The following is a 26,581-nucleotide window of genomic DNA, read 5'->3' on the forward strand; positions in this document are numbered from 1 at the left end:
TTCTTTTGGTGTTTTTGATCACCTCTGCATTTTTTATTTTTTGCGATATAAGCAAAAAAAGAGCGACAACTTTGAAAAAAAAGCAATATTTTTTACAATTTGCTATAATAAATATCCCCCAAAAAATATATAAAAAAACAAATTTCTTCCTCAGTTTAGGCCAATATCTATTCTTCTAAAAAGGGGAAAATTAATTGGTTTGCGCAAAAGTTATCGCGTCTACAAAATAGGGGATAGATTTATGGCATTTTTATTATTATTTTTTTATTAGTAATGGCGGCAATCTGCAATTTTTATCATGACTGTGACATTGCGGCGGACAGATCGAACACTTTTGACACTATTTTGGGACCATTGGCATTTATACAGCGATCAGTGCTATAAAAATGCACTGATTACTGTGTAAATGTCATTGGCCGGGAAGGAGTTAAACACTAGGGGGTGATCAAGGGGCTAAGTGTGTTTCCTCTGTGTGTTCTAACTGTAGGGGGGATGGGCTCACTGCGATATGACAGAGATCACTGGGAGCAGTAAATTCCTGTCATGTTGCTAGGCAGAACAGGGAAATGCTTTGTTTACATAGGCATCTCCCCGTTCTGCCTCTCCATGCCACGATCGCAGCCCAACGGCAGACATCGAGTATGCGGGACCCGCGGACACGCTCCCACGGCGGGCGCGCACGCCCGCTAGGTGCCGATGACGCAGTGACGTATGGGTACATCATTTTGCGCACCAGTGCCACTTTGCAGACGTATATCGGCGTGAGCCGGTCAGCAAGTGGTTAAAAGTTATATTTTATCAAGTATAACATAATTTGCGGCACTAAACAATCAAGATAATAGAAATAGTAATTACAGTATCTATATATATATATATATATATATATATATGTAAACATCTCATATTAGTCTCCAAACACAAAAAACAATGTAAGTTAACACAGTCTCTTCAAGTGAATACACAATGTGAGTGAACAAATATTTTGTGGAATTTTCACCTAGGTGCACCTCCACCTTGAATCATGTGAAATGCTTGCTTACCAGAGATCTAGACTTCAAATTCTAAGAGTCTAGACAAGCATGAATGATACACAGAAGATCTATTTGGTTCCCTCTGTTTAGGCTGAATAGGATAGGCTGACGGGAAAAAATGGTTGAGCTGAGGGGAAAAAAAATGGTCCACATAGTGTAAAACTGTATGATATTTTATTAAAAGAAGATGATACTAAGAACTCACACAACTCCAGATAAAATCCAGCATGTAAAAAATCAATGGTTCCGCATGCCCCTGAGGACGCTAACTCTGACGAAATGGGTAGGGCGGAGTCCATGTCTGTGATGTTACCACGCAAGCCGAGCCTGTCTACATGTGGACTCGTTTCCAGGAACTATTGATTTTTTAAAATGTTGGGTTTTATCTGGAGGTACCTTATATGGTTAAAAGTATGTGGACATCCCTCCAAATTATTGGAGTTTAGGCAATTCCAGTAATGATTACTGTCAAAGCTAAACCATGCAGTATAAAAAGATGTTTTAGACAACTGTCACCCTGCCCTGAACTAGCCCTTCTAAATATAAATATTATTATTATTATTATACAGGATTTATATAGCGCCAACAGTTTACGCAGCGCTATAAAAGGGAGACAATACAGTTATAATTCAATAAGATACAGGAGGATTAAGAGGGCCCTGCTCAGAAGAGCTTACAATCCAACTACCCGAAGGACTACAGACAGGTTGTAATGCATATACTTCTAGCAGCCAGGTCTCTAATCCTAAGGCGGTGGAAGTCAACATTAGCCCTCCAACCTATCAGAAGTAACCAATATTGTTCATATGAACCAAACTAACGCAACAACTTCTAGCTTTTAATTCACTATCATTTAATACATTTCAAGAAGCATGGAGCATTTGGCCAAACGCTTAAGTATGTTTTACTGCAATTGTACTTTATAATCCACTTTACTTATGATGATCTGCAACTGTTGACCCTGTACAAAAACGTTTTATACAAATTTTTTGTACGAATTTCTTGTTAAACTCAAATTAAAAAATAATGTTTAAAAAACAAAAGATATTTTAGATAACTGTGCACTTTAAAACTTTTGGCAACAGTTTGTGGAAGGCTCTTTTCTGTTCTAACATGGCTGTACCCCAATATACAAAACCATGTGCTTGAAGATATGGCTTAATGATTTTAGTGGGGGAACTCAAGTGACCTGCACAGAGCCCTGACCTAAGCCGTTCTGAACACTATTGGGAGGGATTGCAACACTGATAGAATGCCAGGTTTTCTTGTCCAGCATGAGTATTTGACTTCAGCAATGCTCTTTTGGCTGAATAGGAACAAATTCCAACAGGCACTCTCCACGTTCTGCCAACTATTCTCAAAGGATTTCCCCTATCATACATTTTAGTCTACACTTCAAAATATCACGGAAGGCCTTCGCAGAAGAGCAAAGGCTATTATAGCCACAAAGAGGCTGCCCACCCCTTATTAATACTCATGGTTAGAATAAACTCATGGTCAGGTGTCACCAACATTTTGGCCATATAGTGTTTGACAAAGGATTAGCAATGAATTGTGGTTTGAGAGAGAACTGATGTCTATTTTCAGACCTTCTCGCTCTAAAGCTTCGCACTGGGCTATATGAGGGGGTTGGGGAGGGAAAGGAAGAAGGAGATGGAGAATTGCCTCATTAATTAGGTATATTTGTCAAACATAACTCTAGCTTTGATGTGTCACAATTTTCTTTAAATGCCTTTTGCAATGTCTCCTTTTGTCCTGGCTCATGCCAATCCAAATTCTACAGACATCCTGCACAACCTATAGTAAGGTGCTATATTCAGTTTTTGGAGCAAGACAAGATCATAGTGTAATTATGTGGTGTCGTCATATTTACAGATGGACAGCTCCACTGGGCGCGGGATTCTGCTCCTCCCATTCAAGATTCATACTGGTACAGAGCCCCATCTGCTGAGGTGGAAATGAATGCCTATGTCCTCCTGGCTCTACTCTCTGAACCTAAACCTGACCTGAGCAAAGCTACAGAGATTGTGAACTGGCTAAGCAAACAGCAGAACCCCTATGGAGGCTTCTCATCTACACAGGTAACTGATAACATTCCAGTGCATTATATATCTCATTGCCACTTAAGATCAAGTCCACCAAAACATAACACCATTACAGCTGAACTCTGGTAGGTTAAATCACTGACATACTAGTTAAATGTCTCAGTGACTGCAAGAAAATAAATGTCAATAACCCAGATGCCCAGTCTGTACAGCTCCAGCAAAGCCATGGACGGAGACAGATTTGAAATGTGCACATGCTTGGCTAAAACAGACCTCAGCAGACAACATATACAGTATCTCACAAAAGTGAGTACACCCTTCACATTTTTGTAAATATTTTATTATATCTTTTCATGTGACAACACTGAAGAAATTACACTTTGCTACAATGTAAAGTAGTTAGTGTACAGCTTGTATAACAGTTGTGAGGGGGTTAGCTTGGCAGCGGGTGTGTGTAACCCCCTGGATGGGTTCACCACACAAAATCAGGCACAGCAGACGACTTTGTGAAAAAAACAAAGGTGCAGTTTATTTATACTATATGCAGTGAAAAATATAACAGCAAAACAAAAAGAAACATAAAAAGAAATCCTGGCCAGCTTGACTGCTTACTACACACGTAGATTCCCTATTTAACAACTAGGTGCAGCCTTGTGCTGCCCCAGTCCCTATCTCCCTGTTTTAGAAGTTTGCTACACAGGTGTAAACTCACCGCACAGGACAGATACCCCACTCCCCAGTCTACACACACAGAACTGGTTCCAGGGTGCAGCATCTCCCTAAGCATGCCCGGGTTTTTTATATAGGTCTTAATGAGCCCACTTACTTCAGCTAGGCTCATTAAGCCCGGGTTCACACTATACCGAGCTGCAGATTGCACAGGAGAGCTGTGCGTCCTTGTTCCCCATTTCAGGGACGAATCAGGGCCGATTCTATGCCTGAACTCGGCCCGGAAATGGAGCCAAAGACACACAGCGTTTTTGTGCAGTGCGCTCCGCAGCCGCCCCGGAGATATGTGAACCGGTTCCATAGGGAGCCAGTCACATTCTCCTACTACGCTAATTAGATGCGGGGAAACGCACATCTAATTCGCATAGGTGTGAACCCGGGCTAACTCTTCCCTAGGGATGAGCCGAACACCCCCCTGTGCGGTTCGCACCAGAACTTGCGAACAGGCAAAAAATTTGTTCGAACACGCGAACACCGTTAAAGTCTTTGGGACACGAACATGAATAATCAAAAGTGCTCATTTTAAAGGCCTATATGCAAGTTATTGTCATAAAAAGTGTTTGGGGACCTGGGTCCTGCCCCAGGGGACATGGATCAATGCAAAAAAAGTTTTTAAAACGGGCGTTTTTTCGGGGGGGCAGTGATTTTAATAATGCTTAAATTGAAACAATAAAAGTGTAATATTCCTTTAAATTTCATACCTGGGGGGTGTCTATAGTATGCCTGTAAAGGGGCTCATGTTTCCCATGTTTAGAACAGTCTGACAGCAAAATGACATTTTAAAGGAAAAAAAGTCATTTAAAACTACTCGCGGCTATTAATGAATTGCCGGTCTGACAATACACATAAAAGTTCATTGATAAAAACGGCATGGGAATTCCCCACAGGGGAACCCTGAACCAAAATTTAAAATAAAAAATGACGTGGGGGGTCCCCCTAAATTCCATACCAGGCCCTTCAGGTCTGGTATGGATATTAAGGGGAACCCCGGCCAAAATTCAAAAAAAAATGGCGTGGGGTCTCCCTCAAAATCTATACCAGACCCTTATCCGAGCACGCAACCTGGCAGGCTGCAGGATAAGAGGGGGGGACGAGAGAGCACCCCCCCTCCTGAACCGTACTAGGCCACCTGCCCTCAACAATGGGAGGGTGCTTTGGGGTAGCCCCCCAAAACACCTTGTCCCCATGTTGATAGGGACAAGGGCCTCATCCCCACAACCCTTGCCCAGTGGTTGTGGGGGTCTGCGAGCGGGGGGCTTATCGGAATCTGGAAGCTCCCTTTAACAAGGGGACCCCCAGATCCCAGCTCTCCCCCCTGTGTGAAATGGTAAGGGGGTACAAAAGTACCCCGACCATTTCAGAAAAAAACTGTCAAAAATGTTAAAAGAGACAGTTTTTGACAATTCCTTTATTTAAATGCTTCTTCTTTCTTCTATCTTCTATCTTCTTTCTTCTATCTTCTATCTTCCTTCGGTTTCTTTCTCCATCTTCTTCTCCTTCTGGTTCTTCTGGTACTTCTGGTTCTTCCTCCGGTGTTCTTGTCCGTCATCTTCCTCCGTGGCGTCTTCTTCCCTTCTTCACCTCGATCCGCTCCGCATTCATGATGGCATGGAGGGAGGCTCCCGCTGTGTGACACTTCTCCTCTTCTGACAGTTCTTAAAAAATGAGGGCGGAGCCACCCGGTGACCCCGCCCTCCTCTGACTCAGGGGGACTTAACGGGGACTTCCTTGTGGCATTCCTCGTGACTTCAGAAGGGGGCGGGGTTACGTAACGGGTGACCCTGCCTCCTTACCATTTCATACAGCGGGGAGGGCTGGGATCTGGGGGTCCCCTTGTTAAAGGGGGCTTCCAGATTCTGATAAGCCCCCCGCCCACAGACCCCCACAACCACCGGGCAAGGGTTGTGGGGATGAGGCCCTTTTCCCCATCAACATGGGGACAAGGTGTTTTGGGGGGCAACCCCAAAGCACCCTCCCAATGTTGAGGGCATGTGGCCTGGTATGGTTCAGGAGGGGGGGCACTCTTTCCCCCCCCTCTTTTCCTGCGGACTGCCAGCTTGCGTGCTCGGATAAGGGTCTGGTATGGATTTTTGGGGGGGACCCCACGCAATTTTTTTTATGTTGGCGCGGGGTTCCCCTTAAAATCCATACCAGACCTGTAGGGTATGGTATAGATTTTGAGAGGGACCCCACGCAATTTTTTTTTAAATTTTGACCGGGGTTCCCCTTAATATCCATACCAGACCTGAAGGGCCTGGTATGGAATTTAGGGGGACCCCCACATTATTTTTTTTTTTTTTAATTTTGGTTCGGGGTTCCCCTATGGGGAATTCCCATGCTGTTTTTATCAATGAACTCTAATGTGTATTGTCAGACCGGCAATTCATTAATAGCCGCGAGTAGTTTCAAATGACTTTTTTTCCTTTGAAATGTCATTTTGCTGTCAAACTGTTCTAAACACGGGAAACATGCGCCCCTTTACAGGCATACTATAGACACCCCCCAGGTATGAAATTTAAAGGAATATTACATTTTTATTGGCATGGAACATAGGGTGAGTACATGGATTGAAAACTGGCTACAAGGGCGAGTTCAGAGGGTGGTGATAAATGGAGAGTACTCGGAATGGTCGGGGTGGGTAGTGGGGTTCCCCAGGGTTCTGTGCTGGGACCAATCCTATTTAATTTGTTCATAAACGACCTGGAGGATGGGATAAACAGTTCAATCTCTGTATTTGCAGACGATACTAAGCTAAGCAGGGCAATAACTTCTCTGCATGATGTGGAAACCTTGCAAAAAGATCTGAACAAATTAATGAGGTGGGCAACTACATGGCAAATGAGGTTCAATATAGAAAAATGTAAAATAATGCATTTGGGTGGCAAAAATATGAATGCAATCTATACACTGGGGGGAGAACCTCTGGGGGAATCTAGGATGGAAAAGGACCTGGGGGTCCTAGTAGATGATAGGCTCAGCAATGGCATGCAATGCCAAGCTGCTGCTAACAAAGCAAACAGAATCTTGGCATGCATTAAAAAGGGGATCAACTCCAGAGATAAAACAATAATTCTCCCACTCTACAAGACTCTGGTCAGGCCGCACCTGGAGTATGCTGTCCAGTTCTGTACACCAGTCCTCAGGAAGGATGTAATGGAAATGGAGCGAGTACAAAGAAGGGCAACAAAGCTAATAAAGGGTCTGGAGGATCTTAGTTATGAGGAAAGGTTGTGAGCACTGAACTTATTCTCTCTGGAGAAGAGACGCTTGAGAGGGGATATGATTTCGATGTACAAATACCGTACTGGTGACCCTACAATAAAAATAAAACTTTTTCGCAGAAGAGAGTTTAACAAGACTCGCGGCCACTCATTAAAATTAGAAGAAAAGCGGTTTAACCTTAAACTACGTAGAGGGTTCTTTACTGTAAGAGCGGCAAGGATGTGGAATTCCCTTCCACAGGCGGTGGTCTCAGCAGGGCGCATCAATAGCTTCAAGAAACTATTAGATAAGCACCTGAATGACTGCAACATACAGGGATATATAATGTAATACTGACACATAATTACACACATAGGTTGGACTTGATGGACTTGTGTCTTTTTTCAACCTCACCTACTATGTAACTATATAACCCAGCAGTGGTCTGGCAACACCACTGTTTGGCATAAAGCTGAGTGTACAATAACAAAACTGGGGAAATAGAGATGTAATTTCATTGTGATTAGTGGGGGAGTTTTTATACTGTATGATCATTAATGTATTTTTTGTTGGTTTTCTTAGATCTTAAAGAAAATCTGTCACTTTGTCCATTTAGGGAAAAATTACAGGTTCTCTTGATAGGTCACTTTCTCTCACTCCCCACTAATACTCTCTCTGTATGCTCCCCCCTGTTTTTTTTCATCTGTTGAAGCCCTAAGTCTAATCTCTGTGTAAACTATATGCAGGTCAATGTCAAAGCTTACACAGGGTTAATGACCATTTCTTCTACCCCACGTTACAGTGTTTTAGGTTGACGATCTAATGCTCCCTCATACCTAAATGTTAACCTGGTATTTCCATGGGCCCCGTCAGATGAACAAAATGGTAGGGGATCACCACGAAGATGAGTATCAGTGGGCGGGTAGGATTTCAAGTGAACTCTTAACTTTGCCCTAAATGGCCAGTGATACATTTAAAGACCAAATGTTTAAAAAGGCTGGCCTTTATTTAGAAACAATATGTTAGTTGCAGGAACTGAGCACAATCCAAAATCTGCTACCTTTTTAGCGGAAGGTGTTGATTATTAGATGAAGGCCTTCACAAACATCATTTTCTTATTCTATGTAGGACACAGTTGTGGCTCTCCAAGCTCTAGCCAAGTATTCAGAGCTCACATTTAGTGATAAGGGCGATGTGACTGTGACTGTCAGTGCCAGCTCAGGATTTCTGGAGAAGTTCCATGTAGACAAAAACAACCGCCTCCTCCTTCAAAGAGCATCACTACCGGCTGTTACCGGAGATTACACGTTGTCCGCCACAGGGAACGGCTGTGTTTTCGCACAGGTAAGAGGAAATCAACCCTCTGCCTTCTTTTTTCTTGTGTATAGTCATTCTCAAACTCGATTTTCTCTGCTCACCACACAGGCAGTCCTGAGATACAATGTCCCTCCACCCAAAAGGGACACCAGCTTTTCATTAAAGGTGAAAACACATTCAAACAGAGAGTGTCTGGGGGATCCAGTGACAAAATTTGAGATTCACATCGATGCTTCGTGAGTTTTATTAGTGTTTTCAATTAATCATTGGGGGGGACTCAGTTAAAACTTAGAGGGTATAATGTGACCATAATTTGTTGATGAATGGTACAATAAATAAAACATTCTTAAAATGTCTAACTCTTACTCACTCAACTGAAGGTGTATTTGTGTCTGTGTTACTGCTGGAAAGATTGTGTCTCACTTCTTGTACAGACAGGAACTCAGAGAATTTTTGGTGAGATCCTTGAACCTGAGCAAGCAGCCCCCCGCGCATAACCCGGGGGTGGGGGGGGGTTGGGGAACACTATTAAAAGGAAGCCAGTGTGTACAGATCAACCTAGTATGGTTCCTCTCCAGGTTATCACATCACACACAGAAATGATTGCTGATAGCTAACTCAATGTGTGGCACTTGCTTACGGATGGGTGTTGCTGCTGTTGGAAATTACTTACCTAAAAATGATTCTAAAGTATTAAGGGGCATGACAGGGTATTTCACTCTAGTCCTGTATTTTATTTATTTATGTTTTACTTTCACAGTTACACTGGAACCAGGGAAGGAACAAATATGGTTGTTATCGAGGTGAAGATGCTGTCTGGAATCATTCCGATCAAGAGTACAGTGAGGAAGGTAAGGATGGCTACTGACAAAATATTCTATTAGCATACATTAAAGTGGTTGTAAACCCTCACATATACCCAATGAAGTGAACAGCCTCAGGTGATACCCAAAGAATAAACAAATCCTCCCACATTTATTTTACTTATTTATTTGCTGTCTTCCCCTCTCTATATCCTTTCAAAAGTGCAGATTGTGTTAAAAATCTGTCTTCATCTGTCAGCAGCACAGATGAGAGGGCAGAGAGACTTCACTTACACTGTGTGAGAGCTGATTGTAGGAAAGGCATACCCCCCACCCCCACCACACAGCAGAGCTGTGTTGTGAATAGACAAGCCCCCTCCTGACACACAAATTCATCTCATGTGTCGGGAAAACTTCTCATAAGTGACTCATGCTGATAGCAGAGGAACGAAGCACCAGAGAGAAACAACTTTTAGAGTTTTGGACAGAGATGAATAAACACTACAAATATACAGTATGTGCTTTGCACAGATTCCATGACTCAATTTTACAACCACTTTAGGAAAAAAAAGTTTAGTGTTTAAGGCCACTGTACAAGAGCAAATTATAATAATGTGGGGAACGGTGGTGGCTCATTGGTTAGCATCACTGAATTACTACACATGTTCTAGGGGTCATTTCTTATCTGAGAATCTGTCTACATGGAGTTTGTATGGTCTGTCCATGGATTTGTGTATTCCTTCTGGGTTATACAATTTTCCTATACACCTCCATAAAGGATTTACTAAAATGTACAAAAGAATGAAATATTGATGGCACGGTTGAGAATACGGTAACTATTATTCTGGAAAGTGCAGGGTGTGCCTCTGCTACAATTCAATCAGGAGTCATAAGAATTATGAATTAGGAATTACTGTGCATTTCAGTAACCCATAGTACCTGGAAACCATCAGAAGCAGACTTACTGTATTTTGCGCGTTGTCAATGCACTGAGTTTGGTCCTTTTTTTTTTAACACTTAAGGAAACTGGGCATAAGGTGTACACCTAAAAACTTAATTTCAGCTCCCAATGAGGTGGTTTCTTGTGCTCTCTCCCTACTGCAGCCATTCTTTCGCTAGTGTCAGCGAGACATTTTTTTAAAATTTTAATTCATCTTTATTTAACAATTTTTTCTTTTACAATGTACACAATTTTCATATACATAAATATAATAAACAATCACTCTATTCGTCTATAAATTACCCTAATCCCCTGAAAAAGAAGAAGAAGAAAACAAAAAAAAACAACCCTGCCCCCAAAGACACAAATAGAATTATCAAATATAAAAACAATCATTTTATATGAACTGAATTCCAGGTGCCAATCCCAAGGATTCGATCCAGAACTTCCATATCTTTTCAAATTTAGCTACACATCCCCTCCTTGTATAGGCCAACTTTTCTCTTATTACCATATTAACCATTCTCAGCCAAGCTGATTAAACTGGCAGCAGAGGATATATCCATTTCTGGGTATTCAATTTCTTATCCTGATAAAGGCATCTCAATATAGCTATTTGTGTGGGCGGAGGGGCCATGTGGTGTTCCATATACCCCAACACACACAATACAGGGTCCATTTGCAAATGTATTCCAAATACCGATCTTATTGTACCTATCACCTCTTCCCAATATATATGCAGTTTGGGGCACCTCCAGAGCAAATGGATCAAATCCCCAAGTGCACCCCCACACCTGGGGCACGATGCATCTGGGCGTCTCCCAAACAATGATAGTCTTTTCGGTGTATAATACACCCTATGGATGGATAAAATTGTGTCAATTTCTGGGCTGCTGAGAGAGATAGTAGATCTATTGATTGTAATATACTGCACCACTGATCTCTTTTATCTCCCCCACATCTTTTTCCCATTTTACTTTACTAGGTAGTTGTAAATCTTTTTTTAATGCTTTAATATGTATGTTTCTATACAGTTTTGATATCTACCCTTTTATAGATGTGGTGTCTACTAATGATTTTAATATAGGGGCTTTACTCCATTCCACCCTTACATCCTTAAAATGAGCTGTCAGCGCGTGCCTTATCTGTAAATATTGATATAAGTATTTGTTTGAAAGCTCAAGCTCCTCTCTCAGCTTCTGAAACACTTTCATCACCCCAGCTGAGTATAATTGCGACAATCTTACCACTTCAAAAAACAATAAAGCCTCAAAACTTAAACTGAAAAGTACAAAATCAGGAGGGGAGGTACCATCATCCAAATTGAATCAGAAATTGGGGTCAGAGACAGTTCCCCAGGCTATTTTCCAAATATAGGAGAATGGACTATCTCGGTACCAATAGAACAACATACATATTTAAATAAAAAATATAATTTTATTAATACACATTAATAAAAAAATGGCTATCCAAACATAGATAAGAACATTGTGTTCAATGTTCAAAACAGAACAATATAAAATACAATGGTGTCTATACAAGTATATTGCTGATACTTAATGTGTTCAGAGGTGGAGACAGAAGGTATAGTGGGTCCTCACGGAACATATGGTCCTCTACATGTTTCACAGAATGCTACTGCTTCATCAGGAGGATAATGTCTAGAATGAAATAGCAATTTATACATAAAGATCAAAGATACAAGGAACACATATTTAGTATGAAATACGTTTGGTGACTGGGGGAAAAAACAGAGGGGTACCCAGTTTCCAATTGTATTTTATATTAAATATGTGTTCCTTGTATCTTTGATCTTTATGTATAAATTGCTATTTCATTCTAGACAATAATCTCCTGATGAAGCTGTGACATTCCGTGAAATGTATAGAGGATCATATGTCCTGTGAGGACCCACTATACCTTCTGTCTCCACCTCTGGAGCACATTAAGTATCAGCAATATACTTGTATAGACACCCTTGTATTTTATATTGTTTTGTTTTGAACATAGAACACAATGTTCTTATCTATGTTTGGATGTCCTGTTTTTTATTATTGTGTATTAATAAAATTATATTTTTTATTCAAATATGTATGTTGTTCTATTGGTACTGAGATAGTCTATTCTCTTATGTTTGGAGACTAGTTTGGGGAATTGTCCCCATCCCCAATTTTCAATCTTACCACCTCCCTTTGTTTCCAATTATTGAAGTTCTCCAGCCCCTCAAGCTCAGGTAAATTTGTATTACCCCATATGGGTGTATACTCTGTAGGCCCTGTATACTGAAACAAAGACCGTGGTATGCTCCACACTTTCGATAGCAAAGGTATCGTGGGGCAGTTACCCTTCTCCTTTAGTGAGCCTGCTTCTAGTGCTTCAACCAAAAGAAGTGTGCGGGGTGCAAGCTAGCAAGGCACGTGAACTATAAGTGGTAACACTATTGTGGAATGCCCAGCCCCCCATATGTTGAAGCTGAGTCGCGAAAAAATAGCTCCATGGATGTGGTACTGACAACCCCGACCACAGGTAATGCCATTTAACAATATCTAATGCTTTGGACGCGTCAAGAGAAAATATAGCTCATGAGCTTCTCACTTCTGTTGGAAGCCTCTCACTTTTGTCATTTTGACACACTGTGCTCCAGAACCTCCAGACAGCAGCTCCTGTTTAAATAATTGATATGTCATTGATAAATAATATGCAACTATAAGCCCTCATGCACACAGGCTGTTAAAAAAACGTTATGAAAATGCCAGTATCTTTGCAGTGATTTTTTTAAACTTTTTTCAGCTTTTTTCAGCGTTTTTGCAATAGCGTTTTTTAGTGTTTTTGAGTGTTTTTGAGCGTTTTTCTGCGTTAGCGTTTTTGAGCGTTTTTTTTTTTCAAATTTTTTTTTTTCAATGGATCAAAAACGCTAAAAAACGTTGGTGAATGACGTTTTTGAGCGTTTTTGAGCGTTTTTGAGCGTTTTTCAGCGTTAGAGCGTTTTTACAGCTGAAAAACGTCTCTCAAAACCCACTGGTCCTGGGTTTTTTTTACAGTTTAAAAACGCCTATGCCATTTGCAGCTCAAAAACACCTAGGTGGGCATGAAGCCATAGACTAACATAGACAGGCCTTTTTAAGCTGCAAAAAAAGCTCAAAAAAGCAGCTGTAAAAACGTCCGTGTGCATGAGGACTAAGATTGTTACTAGTTTTTTGCTGTGCAGAGCAAAGGATACTTCTATGATGAATTAAAACATAACTTAAAAAAAGAAGTCTGCAATAGGCAAGGGTGGGCCAACCTGTTTTGTGCATTGAAAGCTTAGAAGTACTGAAAAAAACGCTTCTCTCAGCAATGGGTGAGGATTGACACTCAATGCAGGACATGAAGATATAATACACGCCCCCTCCCCCCCCCCCGTCTTCAGGAGATATTTACTTCTTGACTATGATGTGTATGTTGTGCTTTCAATTACCATTACTTTTCATACTAAGTCTGGTTATGGTGACTGGAGTAAGTAGGCATAATATGTAGAATAGTCCCTATATATATATATATATATATATATATATATATATATATATATACATGATACAAAATTCAAAAATACTATTAAAAAGAATATTTAGCCAAAGAAGATCCCCCACACAGAGATCTGATTTCTTTGAGATATAAGAAGCCAGGAGTTGAGTGACATGACCACAACCACCAAAAAGGAGAAAAGAAAAAAAAAGGAAATCTACCCCAAATTTTATTTTTATATAAATTGACAATTTAGCTTATGTATGAGCTCAGCCTTGTCTTTGTATTGTTGGTGGTACTCCTTGTGTCAGGTGATTAAAGTGTGCCACCTCCCCCCCCCCCCCAATACCTAATAAACCTGACCACCATAATACATTCTACTAACTAAAACTAATAAAGTTAGTAGTACTTACCCATTTTCTCCTCACAAAATTTCTGGTGCAAAGCATATGCAAGATGAGGCATACAAGGTCATTAATGGCTCAGTGGAGAAGGAATGAGTTGGCCGCCAATGTCATCATGCGCCTCATCTTCCACATTACCTTGCTGAAAAAAATGACTTTTCCGTGATGTCTTGGGGAGAATTTTTTTTCTTCAAGCAGATGATTGTAAGGTCATACGACGCATAGCCAACAAGAGGTGAAAAGGTTGTGTAGTGCTGCATTCTGATGAAAATTTTTGTGAAGGGGAAAAGGTTCACTTTAACTTGGCTAAGCTCATTAGGCTGAAATGTAAGTTTAGGAATCATTTCACAGTTATGATCCAACTACCAGGACAAATACTAACCCAACACTATCTCACCAAATGATAACAGGAGACTTTAACCGTTTTATATTATTATAATATGAATATTAAGATATGATATTGTTTTTTTTTCACAGCTGCAGGACAGACTGATACAGAGAAGTGAAATACAGACGGACATGGTCACCTTATATCTGAATGAGGTTTGAATGCCTTTTTTCATCTACCTATTGAGTTGAGATGGCAGCTATATGATGCATACTCTCTGCAGCATGATTGTGATATACATGTAGCCAGGTGCAGTTTACTTTCTCCACTGCAGGTGGCGATCTTCTAAAAAAAAAAAAATTGATTTGATTATCTACTGCATTTCTCTTCCTGAGACAAAAGCTGAAAGTCCTAAGGTGATCAACACATCTCATGCCAATACTGAGGCTGATGGGACTTTTGGTGTGGACTGAGATTTGAATATGCATATCAACATACATTTTATTACAGGATTTTATGTATGCAGACAAGTAAAGCATAGAGTAAGTAAACTAGTTCACAAAGCCAAAGACAGTTTATAAGTAAATGGAAACTGTAACGTAACACAGTTCACTGGACAACATCACAGGTCACAGGTTCTTATGCAAAGATACTTAAAACTTAAAGGCAATGATAATGCTGCAAATGGTTGATCAAAAGGTTTCTCAATACAACTGTTATATCTACACAAAGTTATAAGTTTGCCCAATGGCACATCTGTTTCTAATAAATATACCCTTTATCAGGTACTTCACATAAGGTGTCTCCTTATAAAACTAAGGTGGTCCTTGACCAGGCTGTATTGCTTTAACTACATTGATTAGGCAACTACCTGAGCAAAGCAACAACATTTTGACATTAAAGACACTTCTCATTTCCATATTTTAGCTCCCAACGGTTTATTTTTAGCACAATCGTTTATTTTTTTTACTAAATTTTTTTTAGTTTTGATTAGAGAAAAAAATGAAACACAATCAGAAGTGAAAGAAAATTTCTCCAAAGTTGGGCAAAAATCCTTAAGGGAACACATGTCCACATTGCAAGCATTATAAATGAAAATTCTAAACAAGAAGCCTTGATGAAGGGGAAACTGCAATCACCCTAAAACACATTGGCTACTCACCTTTATGGGCACTAAATTTATCTGTGATCAAGAATGATCTGCCTGACTTTGTCATTGAGGTTCATCTTTCTAACAATAAAGCCTCGTACGCACGAGTGGAATGTCCAACAGAATCTTTTCATCGTCTATTCTGATCTTGTCTATGACTCATCGGACTTTTTTTTTTCGAAAATTCTGACGGATCTAGAAATGGAACATGTTCTAAATATTTCCGACGGAACCAATTCCTATAGGGAAAAACGCTCGTCTGTATGCTCTTCTGACGGACCAAAAACGACACATGCTCTGAAGCAAATACGATTCGGAAGCTATTGGCTACTGGCTATTGAGCTTCCTTTTTCTAGTCTTGTCGTTCGTGCTGTATGTCACCTCATTATGGATGGTCGGACTTTGGTTTGACCGTGTGCAGGCAAGACCACTTGAATGAAATTCTGGCGGAGTTCTGTCAGAGAAACCTTCCGACGGCAAAACCGGTCGTGTGTACGTGGCATAAGAGTTATGTGCTTGTTATATTAAAGCGGTATTAAACCCCAAACCAAAAATGTTATATTTTGCAGCTTACTAATTATTAGATGTGGTGGGTGCATAAGTTTTCCTTTTTTTTTGTCTTTTTCCCTCTGTTTGCACCTGGTGATCTGGTCAGTAATGCAGCTTCTGTATTAGTGAGACAAAACTCTGGATGAATAAGAACAGGAGGCACAGTAGACAGCACCATTATCAGTCTGGGGGGCAGTAGTGGTAAATGTATTAGCGGATTCAAATACACTAACTAATGAAGCCAAACTCCAGATAACACTTTATAACCAGTTACTGCAAAGGGCTTTTTTTTTTTTTTTTTTTTACTTTTGAGATAACGTTTTTACAATTTATAAATAGTAAATAAAAGCTGAACATTTTAACCAACCCTTCCAGTGTTAAATGGCTTGTCTCATCCATGTAAACTGATACATTCTGCTGGAGAGCTTGAGATTTTGAAAAACAACAGACTTGCTTGTTGAATCACCAGATGAAAACAGGAGAAAATAAGTGTAATGCCCTGTACACATGGTCGGACTTTCCGACGTAAAATGTGCGATCTGAGCTTGTTGTCGGAAATTCCGACCGTGTGTAGACTCCATCGGACAGTTTCCGTTGGAATTTGCGTCACACAAAATTTGAGATCTGGTTCTCAAATTTTCCGACAACAAAATCCGTTTGCGCAAATTCCGATTGTGTGTACACAATTCCGATGCACAAAGTTCCACACATGCTCTGAATCAAGTAGAAGAGCCACACTGGCTGAACTTCATTTTTCTTGGCTCGTCGTACGTGTTGTACATCACCACATTCTTGACGTTCGCAATTTCTGACCAACTTTGTGTGACCGTGTGTATGCAAGACAAGTTTGAGCCAACAGCCGTAGGAAAAAAATCCAAGGATTTTGTTGCCGGAATGTCCGATCGTGTGTACGGGGCATAAGGGTTTCACTCCAAGTGTAGAACTTTAAGGACACTGCCACCTGCTGTTTCTTCTTTTTAAGGGCTTTGTTTGCCCATTTTTATTAAAAGAGAGTTCAGAAAACATAAACGTAAGTTTCCCTCGCAGGGGTTTTCAGCATTTATTCTCCTTCAACATAAACAACATTCAGCCCTTTTCTGGCTTGTACTTGCAGCACTGCTGCTCTGGCCTTACACTCCAGGCCCTTGTCTGTGTCCTACAGACTGTTCACTGACCAACTTGGTGAACACAGCTAGAAGCCTCTTGCTGCACCGGCTCCCACATGGAGCTAGGGTTGCCACGTTTTCTTCAAGTCAAACCCGAACACTTTAGCGGTGCATGGCAATTTTTTTAATAGTATAAACTATACATATATTTTGCTATTAAATAACATTTCTAATCATATGAAATTAATAACAAGAGCCCCCCTTTACATCAGAGTCCACAGAGTTCCCCTTTTACATCTGAACTCGCAGAGTTCCCTTTCACTGTAAGGGGGGACTCTGCAGACTCTGATGTAAGGGAGAACTCTGAGGCATCTATCATAAGCGATGCTCTGGGAACCCTGATTTAAGGGGGGACACTGGGAACTCTGATGTAAGGGGAAACACTGTGGCCTCTGGTGTAAAGGGGAACTCTGATGTAAGGAGTGCTCTGAGAACCCTGATTTGCCTTAGTGTACTTACTCAGATGCGGGAGAGAGAAGGGGGAGACTTCAGTCACAGACAGGGATGGATGTTGAGCCCACTCACCCCTTGGCACCTCTCATCCAGATGTATCTGAGGCTGCTGGACTTCAAATTTCCAACCCCAACTTTCCTTTTCTGAGGCACAGTGCTGGGGATTGGAGTGTGAGCAGACACAGAGGGGTAGGGGTGGGGGGAAGAGGTGCAGATTGAGCCCTCTCTCCTCTCCCGTCTGTGTGTGTTTGGGGAGGGGGGGTTGTTAGTGCTGGCTTTGGGCAGTGTGAAAGAGTGTAACAGACACTCTAAGCTTAGACAACTTCAGCCAGCAACCCTGCTGGGAAGACATAGTCCAGTCTAAATAAAGTGTCCGGGTTTCAGGCAGTCTGATTCCAAACCCAAACTGTCCAGGTGAATCCTGGACAGGTGGTAACCCTATGTGGAGCCCTCCTGACTCCTGGGCCAGACTTCCTATCTACCAGGGTGGAGTTCAGAACCATGGTCAGGTTTCTACAAATAGCCCAGCACACACCTGATCAGCCAGTGTGCTGGTGATTCTCAAAATCAGGACCCAGGACTGGGGATTTAATCCCACCCCGATCTCTCAGAAATCCCTGGGCTCCAGGTCCCAAAGTGGACTTTTCTAAGAAATAAGGAAACTGAAAAGCCAGTTTCTTCCCAAATACGCAAATCCCCTGGAGCCCCTCAACCTGCTGGGTTGAGAATCCTGCGGCATTACCCTGGTGGGGTACCAAACTGCCACAGTAAGCATAAAACAGAAAATGAATTCAGACATCACTTCTAAGAATTGGTAAGCTGCAATATAATACATGTTTGCTTTTGGGTTTAATATTGCTTTAACTTTAAATTCAACAATTAAAACTGACAACATTTCCAAAACCCTACTCAAAAGCAAAAAATGGCAAGAGATATACACTTTAAATACAGCATAAAATCACTCTTTACTGTATTCATGAACTTGTTTATCTATAAGTCTTTATCCTTTAGTACATCTGTCACACATTTGTCTCATCTTTCACACCTGATATCATGCAACTGGTTGAAACCAAACTGTTACCAACCTTTTCTTTGTATTGTTTTATCTGCCATTTTGTCTTGTTCTTCGCTGTTATCAAGCACTGTAATGTTAATTTGCTTATAGGTGGGACATGATCCTGTAAACCTTTCCTTTATGGTGGAGCAGGACATTGAAGTCAAGAACATGAAACCAGCCATAGTAAAAGTGTATGACTATTATGAGACAGGTAATGGCATTCTCAAGTTTGGTTACCATTATCATTCACATGACAGTGTTTTTTTTTTTGTTTTTTTTTAAATAATGAACCATTAAGTTAAACCAGGAAGACCTTTTCCTACATCTCTAATGCCGCATACACACGATCGGACTGTCCGACGGTAAGTGTTGGATGTGAGCTTGTTGGCTGAAAGTCCGACTGTGTATGCTCCATTGAACATTTGTTGTCAGACTTTCCGCCAACATATGTTGGCTAGCAGGTTCTCAAATTTTCTGCCAAAAAAACTTTGTTGTCGAACTTTCCGATCGTGTGTACACAAGTCCGTCGCACAAAAGTTCACGCATGCTTGGAATTAAGCAGAAGGAGCCCAAAGGGTGGCGCACTGGCTATTGAACTTCCTTTTTATTGGCTCACCATACATCTTGTACTCTCCCACGTTCGTAATTGTTAGCCAACATTTGTGTGACCGTGTGTATGCAAGACAAGTTGGAGCCAACAACCGTCAAACAAAATTCCACGGTTTTATTGTCGGAATGTCCGATCGTGTGTACGGGGCATTAGAGTTTGTTTTTGACTGGAGGGTGATGGAATAATGGTATGGTATGAAATCACCCCTTCTATATATCACACCCTCATTACTGATTGGAGTATCTGTCTTATATATCATGTGTATGTCTTTGATGGCATTTTATGGCATTTTAAATGTTCTTACCTTCCAGGTGAACATGCAGTGGCAGAATACAACCATCCCTGCAACACAGGTAAGGATGTCAAACTTGTGTATTTTAAATTAGATGGGTAACATTTTTCAAAACCGATTTATTATTATTATTATTATTATTATTATTATTATTATTATTATTCAGGATTTATACAACCCCTGGCAAAAAGTATGGAATCCCCACTCTTGTTAAATGTTCATTCAATTGTTTAATTGTGTAGAAAAAAAAACTAATCACAGACATGTCTCAAAACTATTTTCATTTAACACTCCAACCTTCTGGCTTTAAGAAACCGTATAAAAAAGAAAGAAAACTGTAGTAAATTGCAACTGTTTTTGCAGACCAAGCATGGCAAAACATATGAAATCACTCAATTCTGAGGAAAATATGATGGAATCACCATGTACTTTGTACTTTGCATTTTTAAAACAAACATCTGCATCAGATTACATTCTGAAATTAATATCACTTTCATCCAGTCATCCACAGTCCATGATTGCTTTTCTAGCCCACTGTAACCTTGTTTTTTTCTGTTTAGGTGTTAATTATGGTTTTCATTTGGCTTTTCTGTATGTATTCTCCTGCATGGCGTGATATGCACCTGGGAGGCAGGTTCTTGACACCTGACCTCCATTAGTGTCATTCAACCCTGAAGAAGACTGGTGGTATTAAATGGCTATTCAAAAAAAATACTAGAGTTGGGCTTTAGCTTGAGATGTAAAATAAGCCCATTCAGGTATGGCAGTTCATCCTTTTATCTGTTATCCATCAAATACAGGTATAAGGACAAACTGCTATGTCCAAGCAGGCTTATTTTATTTTATTGTCTAGACTCATCTGCAAAAAAACTTTTTCTTGCCCCCACACATCTGTCTCTTTGTCTGTGCAACTACATTTCCTTCTTTCTCATTGGCTTGATTAACTTTTATACTTTGATGTCCACGGTGCTTGTGTGTATATACAGTGTACAGTAAATATATTTTTGTTCAGTTATTTCTATGAAACCATGCCTGAAGAATTTTTTAAGCTTGAATCTCAAAAAATTATTCCGTTAGCCACACAAAAGGTATTGCCAATGTTTTAATTTCCATATGACTATCTAACACATTTTTGCCATTTCTTGTCATATAATATTCTAACTCACTTATAAACAAAACTGTAATCTTTCTATAATTTTGTTCTATTTTGTAGGGGACTCTGGCAATTCAGGATGAAGACAAAGTCACTAATGTCACTAAATGAACAAGAATTTATAAAATATATCACTATTTCCATAAATGAGCCTTATGGCATCCATAAACCATGTGACAGAAAACAACCAATCAGTGGCAAGCACTGCATCTAGTACTTTGGGAGCTATGACGCTGCCTTTCTCTGTGATGATGGTTTTAAACTGAAATGATGTTGTATGTACATTGATGTTGTATTAACATTTTGAGTAATTAAAGTACATTTTACCTGTCAGTATTTTTTCCTGTGACTGGAGAAAGTTACATGTTACATGCCCTCAACATATGGGGCTTACTTTGCCAGAGAGGTTTGAATTGCCAGTAAACGACACTCCATTGCCGGTTTCCTAAAGAAAAAAAAAAATAGGGTGCAATCCCCTTTAAAGCTCCACAAAATACATAGAAGAACCTTAAAGGTCAGAAAAATAAAATTTGCAAATGTCAGTATTAAAAAAAAAAGGGACCACTGCTCCTGACCAAATAGAAATTAAAGAAAAAAAAATTTTTTTTTTTTGCATTGGTACATATTTCCCAGGGTATTGACATTTTTTGACAATTCCTTAAAGCTTTTGTTAACCTAAAAAAAAGAAAATCCTGCTCCTTTAAAGCATGTTATGCAGCACAGTGCTTGTGCTGTGTCATTTGGCCCCTGGTAACACCTGAAATACCTGGCTGATCCTGCCTGGTTCTGCCCTCCCCTTTGTAAACTGACCACGGTAAATCATGACTTCTGAGCCCTGACACCGTGGTCAGTTTACGTGCCTCCATCATGCGCAGCTCTCCTCTGTCCTCTTCTGTGCTCTCCTCAGTCCACTCCCCCTCCCCTCCCCTCCCTGCCTGTCAGCTCCGTGTCCGTGCCAGCCCCCTCCCCTCCTGCTGCTCAAAATACTGTTACGTTTTTACAGTAAAAAAAAAAGAAGAAAAACTGTGCTAAAAGTCAATAAAATGAAGCTGCGGCTATAAGTGGGGTACACCAATACAGAAAAAACAATAAAGAAAGCAGCGCATTAAAGGCTTAGAAATAAATATCAAATATAATTAAGAAACCCAGTGAAAATGAATAAGTTCCTTTTCAGAGGACACAACAGACCAAAAAATGAATAAAGTGAATAAATATTCTTCAATAGTTTATATGTTGATGGTAGAGATTCTAGTAGACCAAATTATCTAATAGATGAAATGCTTACCAGATAGTAAGCCAAATCGAGCGGGTGGCTTTAAACCCAGCCTGGGAGGTACGTGGGAGGTACGTGCTGACATCACCACGTCGCCCCATTGAGGACGGGAGTCTGTTTGAGTGCTGGTCGGCATCGCTTTTTATGCTTCGTTTATTGTAAGTGTTATTTCGATTGTAATAAAGTAAGTTTGAAATGGTATCACACTATTTGCCTTTTCTTTATAATATGTGCATTGCGGAGCCTGTGATATGGATGTTATGACGGATCTACGCCACCCCATGCCAGGAAATCGTTTCTGTGGTTGTACTAGTCTGCTTATATAAAGTTTGCCATCTGGTAAGCAGGTTTTTTATGTGGTTTGCTGCACTTTGATACCCATTTCCATTTTCATCTGGTGGATAGCTACATGCTCATTTGTTCTTTAATATCTGGTAAGCGGATCTTTTGTAAGGTTTATGCACCAGCTTCTCCTATTGGAGATTATTCACTTTATTGCATGATTGCATGTCACTCACACAATGACCCTATGTGTGCCTATAGGCACTGGGTGGTCCTATGATTATTTATGATTTTGCCACCGGTGGATAGGGATGAGACGAACCCCCCCCAGTTCGGTTCGCATCAGAACCTGCGAACGGACCGAAAATTTGCACGAACGTTAGAACCCCATTGACGTCTATGGGACTCGAACGTTCGAAATCAAAAGTGCTCATTTTAAAGGCTAATTTGCATGGTATTGTCCTAAAAAGGGTTTGGGGACCCGGGTCCTACCCCAGGGGACATGTATCAATGCAAAAAAAACTTTTAAAAACGTCCGTTTTTCGGGAGCAGTGATTTTAATGATGCTTAAAGTAAAAAAAAAAAAGTGAAATATTCCTTTAAATATCGTACCTGAGGGGTGTATCTATAGTATGCCTGTAAAGTGGCGCGTGTTTCCCGTGTTTAGAACAGTCCCTGCACAAAATGTAATTTTTAAAGGAAAAAATCTCATTTAAAACTGCTTGCGTGTTTAATGTAATGTCGGGTCCTGGCAATATGGATGAAAATCAGCGAGACAAACGGCATAGGTACCCCCCAGTCCATTACCAGGCCCTTTGGGTCTTGTATGGATATTAAGGGGAACCCCGCACCCAAATCAAAATAAGGAAAGGTGTGGGGCCACCAGACCCTATATACTCTGAACAGCAGTATACAGGCGGTGCAAACAAGACAGGGACTGTAGGTTTGTTGTTAAGTAGAATCTGTTTGTAATTTTTAACGGGTACATTATTAATGTGTATAGCTCCAGCCAAAAAATCTTTTTTAAGCTTTTTGGAAAACATAGGGAAGGGTTATCACCCCTGTGACATTTGTTTTGCTGTCTTTCCTCCTCTTCAGAAGATTTCACCTCACTTTTTGTCCCAATGGATTGGAAAGCATCAGTGGAAAGGAGAAATGTTTTTCCCATATTAACTCTTACAGGAGAGAATTTCCCTTCCTAGGGGTAGATTTCATCTCACTTCCTGTTGTCTCCTTCTGTTTGCAAGTAGGAGTCGTTTGTAAGTTAGTTGTTTGAAAGTAGGGTCCTGCCCTATATACTCAGCAGAAATTTGGGCCTTAGGTGTTGCTGTGGCCACAACACTGTAAGCCCTCACAGGGCCCTGCTGTGAAATATTAGATCAAGAATTGTAATTACATGCCCCTGTTGAACAGGAGCTGAAAAATTAGGCCTTAGCCACTGGTGCTGGTGCCACAACACTGCAACCCCTCACAGACACTCTAGTTGGAACGCAGGAATGAGCCCTGCTGCAAAGTATTGCATCAAAAATTGTAATTACACGCCCCTGTTAAACAAGGGCTGAAAAATTGGGCCTTAGGCACTGGTACTGGTGCCACAACACTGCAACCCCTCACAGACACTCTAGTTGGAATGCAGGAACGAGCCCTGCTGCAAAGTATTGCATCAAAAATTGTAATTACACGCCCCTGTTAAACAGGGGCAGAAAAAATGGGCCTTAGGCACTGGTGCTGGTGCCACAACACTGCAACCCCTCACAGACACTCTAGTTGGAATGCAGGAACGAGCCCTGCTGCAAAGTATTACATCAAAAATTGTAATTACACGCCCCTGTTAAACAGGGGCTGAAAAATTGTGCCTTAGGCACTGGTGGTGGCGCCCAGAACCAAAAATGTTCTTACAAGCTATCAGCGTGATGATTGAGGAGGAAGAGGATAATTACTCAGGGATAGTCACTCAGCATCAGCATAGGCAGTCTTTGAAGGGATCTGAGATTTCAAAAAAAATTATTCGGTTACATCAGCATCAGGTGCTTGGTAGCTGGTGGTGATCCAAGACTCATTCATTTTTATGAAGGTCAGTCGATCGACCGAGTCAGTGGACAGACGCACCCTGTGATCGGTTACCACGCCTCCAGCAGCACTGAATGTGCGTTCCGAAAGAACGCTGGATGCAGGACAGGCCAGTAGCTCAATTGCATACTGTGCAAGCTCTGGCCAGTGATCCATCCTCAAGACCCAGTAACCCAGAGGATTTTCGGTGGGAAAGGTGTCCAAGTCTGATCTTGCCCCTAGGTATTCCTGCACCATGTAAAACAGACGCTGGCGATGGTTGCTGGAACCGATCATACCTTGGGGCTGCGGACCAAAAAATTGTCTGAACGCATCGGTCAGACGGCCACCTTCTCCACCGCTCCTTCTTTGACTGACCGAAGCCTCAGCAACACGTTGTCCAGAAACAGGAGTTTGTAACCTCCCAGTCTCTGGGAACGCGTTGCACAGACCTTTCTGCAAGGCCTCCCGAAGATGTTTCTCCCTCTGCGATGGCAAGATAAGGTCCGCAACCTTACCCTTGTAACGTGGATCAAGGAGGGTTGCCAGCCAGTATTGGTCCTTCTCCTTGATACCACGAATACGGGGATCCTTCCGCAGGCTTTGCAGGATCAGGGAGGCCATGCAGCGTAGGTTTGCTGAGGCATTCGGTCCGGAGTCCTCTGGGTCACTAAGGATGACATGGTCCTCAGCCACCTCCTCCCAGCCACGTACAAGTCCATGTGTTTCTTGGGACTGATCCCTTAAAGACTGCTGCTGATGCTGAGTGCCAGGCTCCACCTCCATACTGACACAATCTTCCTCCTCCTCCTCCTCCTCCTCCTGTGTGATCGGCGGGCACGCAGGAACACTGTCTGGATTAAGGGGGCCTTGAGAGCTAAGGAAGTCCTCCTCTTCCTGCCTCTGTTCTGCCTCAAGTGCCCTGTCCATTATTCCATGCAGCGTGTGCTCCAACAGGTGGACAAGGGGGACAGTGTCACTGATGCATGCACTGTCACTGCTCACCATCCTTGTGGCCTCCTCAAATGGTGACAGGACAGTGCATGCATCCCTGATCATGGCCCACTGGTGTGGGGAAAAAAAAACAAGCTCCCCTGACCCTGTCCTGGTGCCATAGTCGCACAGGTACTCATTGATGGCCCTCTGCTGCGTGTGCAGCCGCTGCAGCATGGCCAACGTTGAGTTCCACCTGGTGGGCATGTCACAGATTAGGCGGTTCTTGGGCAAGTTAAACTCCTTTTGGAGGTCCGTCAGCCGAGCACTAGCATTATATGACTGGCGGAAATGCACACAGACTTTCCTGGCCTGCCTCAGGACATCCTGTAAGCCCGGGTACCTGCCCAAGAACCGCTGCACCACCAAGTTAAGGACGTGAGCCAAACAGGGCACATGGGTCATTTGTCCCTGTCAGAGGGCAGAGAGGAGGTTGGTGCCATTGTCGCAAACCACCATTCCTGCCTTAAGTTGGCGTGGCGTCAACCACCTCTGAACCTGCCCCTGCAGAGCTGACAGAACCTCTGCCCCAGTGTGGCTCCTGTCCCCCAAGCACACCAGCTCAAGCACCGCATGGCATCTTTTGGCCTGCGTACTTGCGTAGCCCCTTGAACGCCTACATAGCACCGCTGGTTCCGAGGAAGAGGCCATGGAGGAAGAAGAAGAGGAGGGGGTGGAGGAGAGAGGTGTGTCATTAGCATTTTGGAGGCGTGGTGGCGGAACAACCTCCAACACTACTGCACCTTGTCCTGCATCCTTCCCAGCTGCCAGCAGAGTCACCCAATGCGCCGTGAAACTTAGGTAACGTCCCTGTCCATGCCTGCTGGATCATGAGTCAGCGGTAATATGCACCTTACCGCTGACCGCCCTGTCCAGCGAGGTATGGACATTGCCTTCCACATGCTGGTAGAGAGCCGGAATCGCCTTCCGTGAGAAAAAGTGGCGTTTGGGTACCTGCCACTGAGGAACCGCACATTCCACAAACTCACGGAAGGGGGCAGAGTCTACCAACTGAAAAGGCAGCAGTTGAAGTGCTAGCAATTTTGCCAAGCTAGCATTCAACCGCTGGGCATGTGGATGGCTGGGAGCAAACTTCTTTCGGCGGTGCAGCAGCTGGGGCAGGGAAATTTGCCTGGTACAATCTGACGTCAGTGTACCAAAAGCAGATTGCCCACAAGTACTTGGCTGTGACACACCTAATTCTACACCTTCATTCCTCTCAGTGCAGGTCTCAGAGAGGACTAAAGGTCTAG

General features: G+C 41.9%; 1 protein-coding gene across 1 annotated transcript in view; it reads left to right on the forward strand.

Annotated features, from left to right (window-relative positions):
- The window catches only part of LOC141105647 (alpha-2-macroglobulin-like), a 232,651-nt gene extending 211,587 nt beyond the window's left edge, over positions 1-21,064 (forward strand). Inside the window, exons 29-36 of the mRNA XM_073595623.1 lie at positions 2,907-3,112; positions 8,135-8,350; positions 8,432-8,559; positions 9,084-9,174; positions 14,452-14,517; positions 18,785-18,887; positions 19,598-19,639; positions 20,792-21,064. Coding sequence (XP_073451724.1) covers positions 2,907-3,112; positions 8,135-8,350; positions 8,432-8,559; positions 9,084-9,174; positions 14,452-14,517; positions 18,785-18,887; positions 19,598-19,639; positions 20,792-20,814 — 875 coding nt within the window. The 3' untranslated portion in view covers positions 20,815-21,064. The remainder of the gene's footprint in view (positions 1-2,906; positions 3,113-8,134; positions 8,351-8,431; positions 8,560-9,083; positions 9,175-14,451; positions 14,518-18,784; positions 18,888-19,597; positions 19,640-20,791) is intronic.
- Positions 21,065-26,581: the final 5,517 nt, after the last annotated feature.

This window comes from Aquarana catesbeiana, linkage group LG08 (genome assembly GCF_042186555.1).
Source record: "Aquarana catesbeiana isolate 2022-GZ linkage group LG08, ASM4218655v1, whole genome shotgun sequence".
In the NCBI taxonomy this organism is placed as follows: domain Eukaryota; kingdom Metazoa; phylum Chordata; class Amphibia; order Anura; family Ranidae; genus Aquarana; species Aquarana catesbeiana.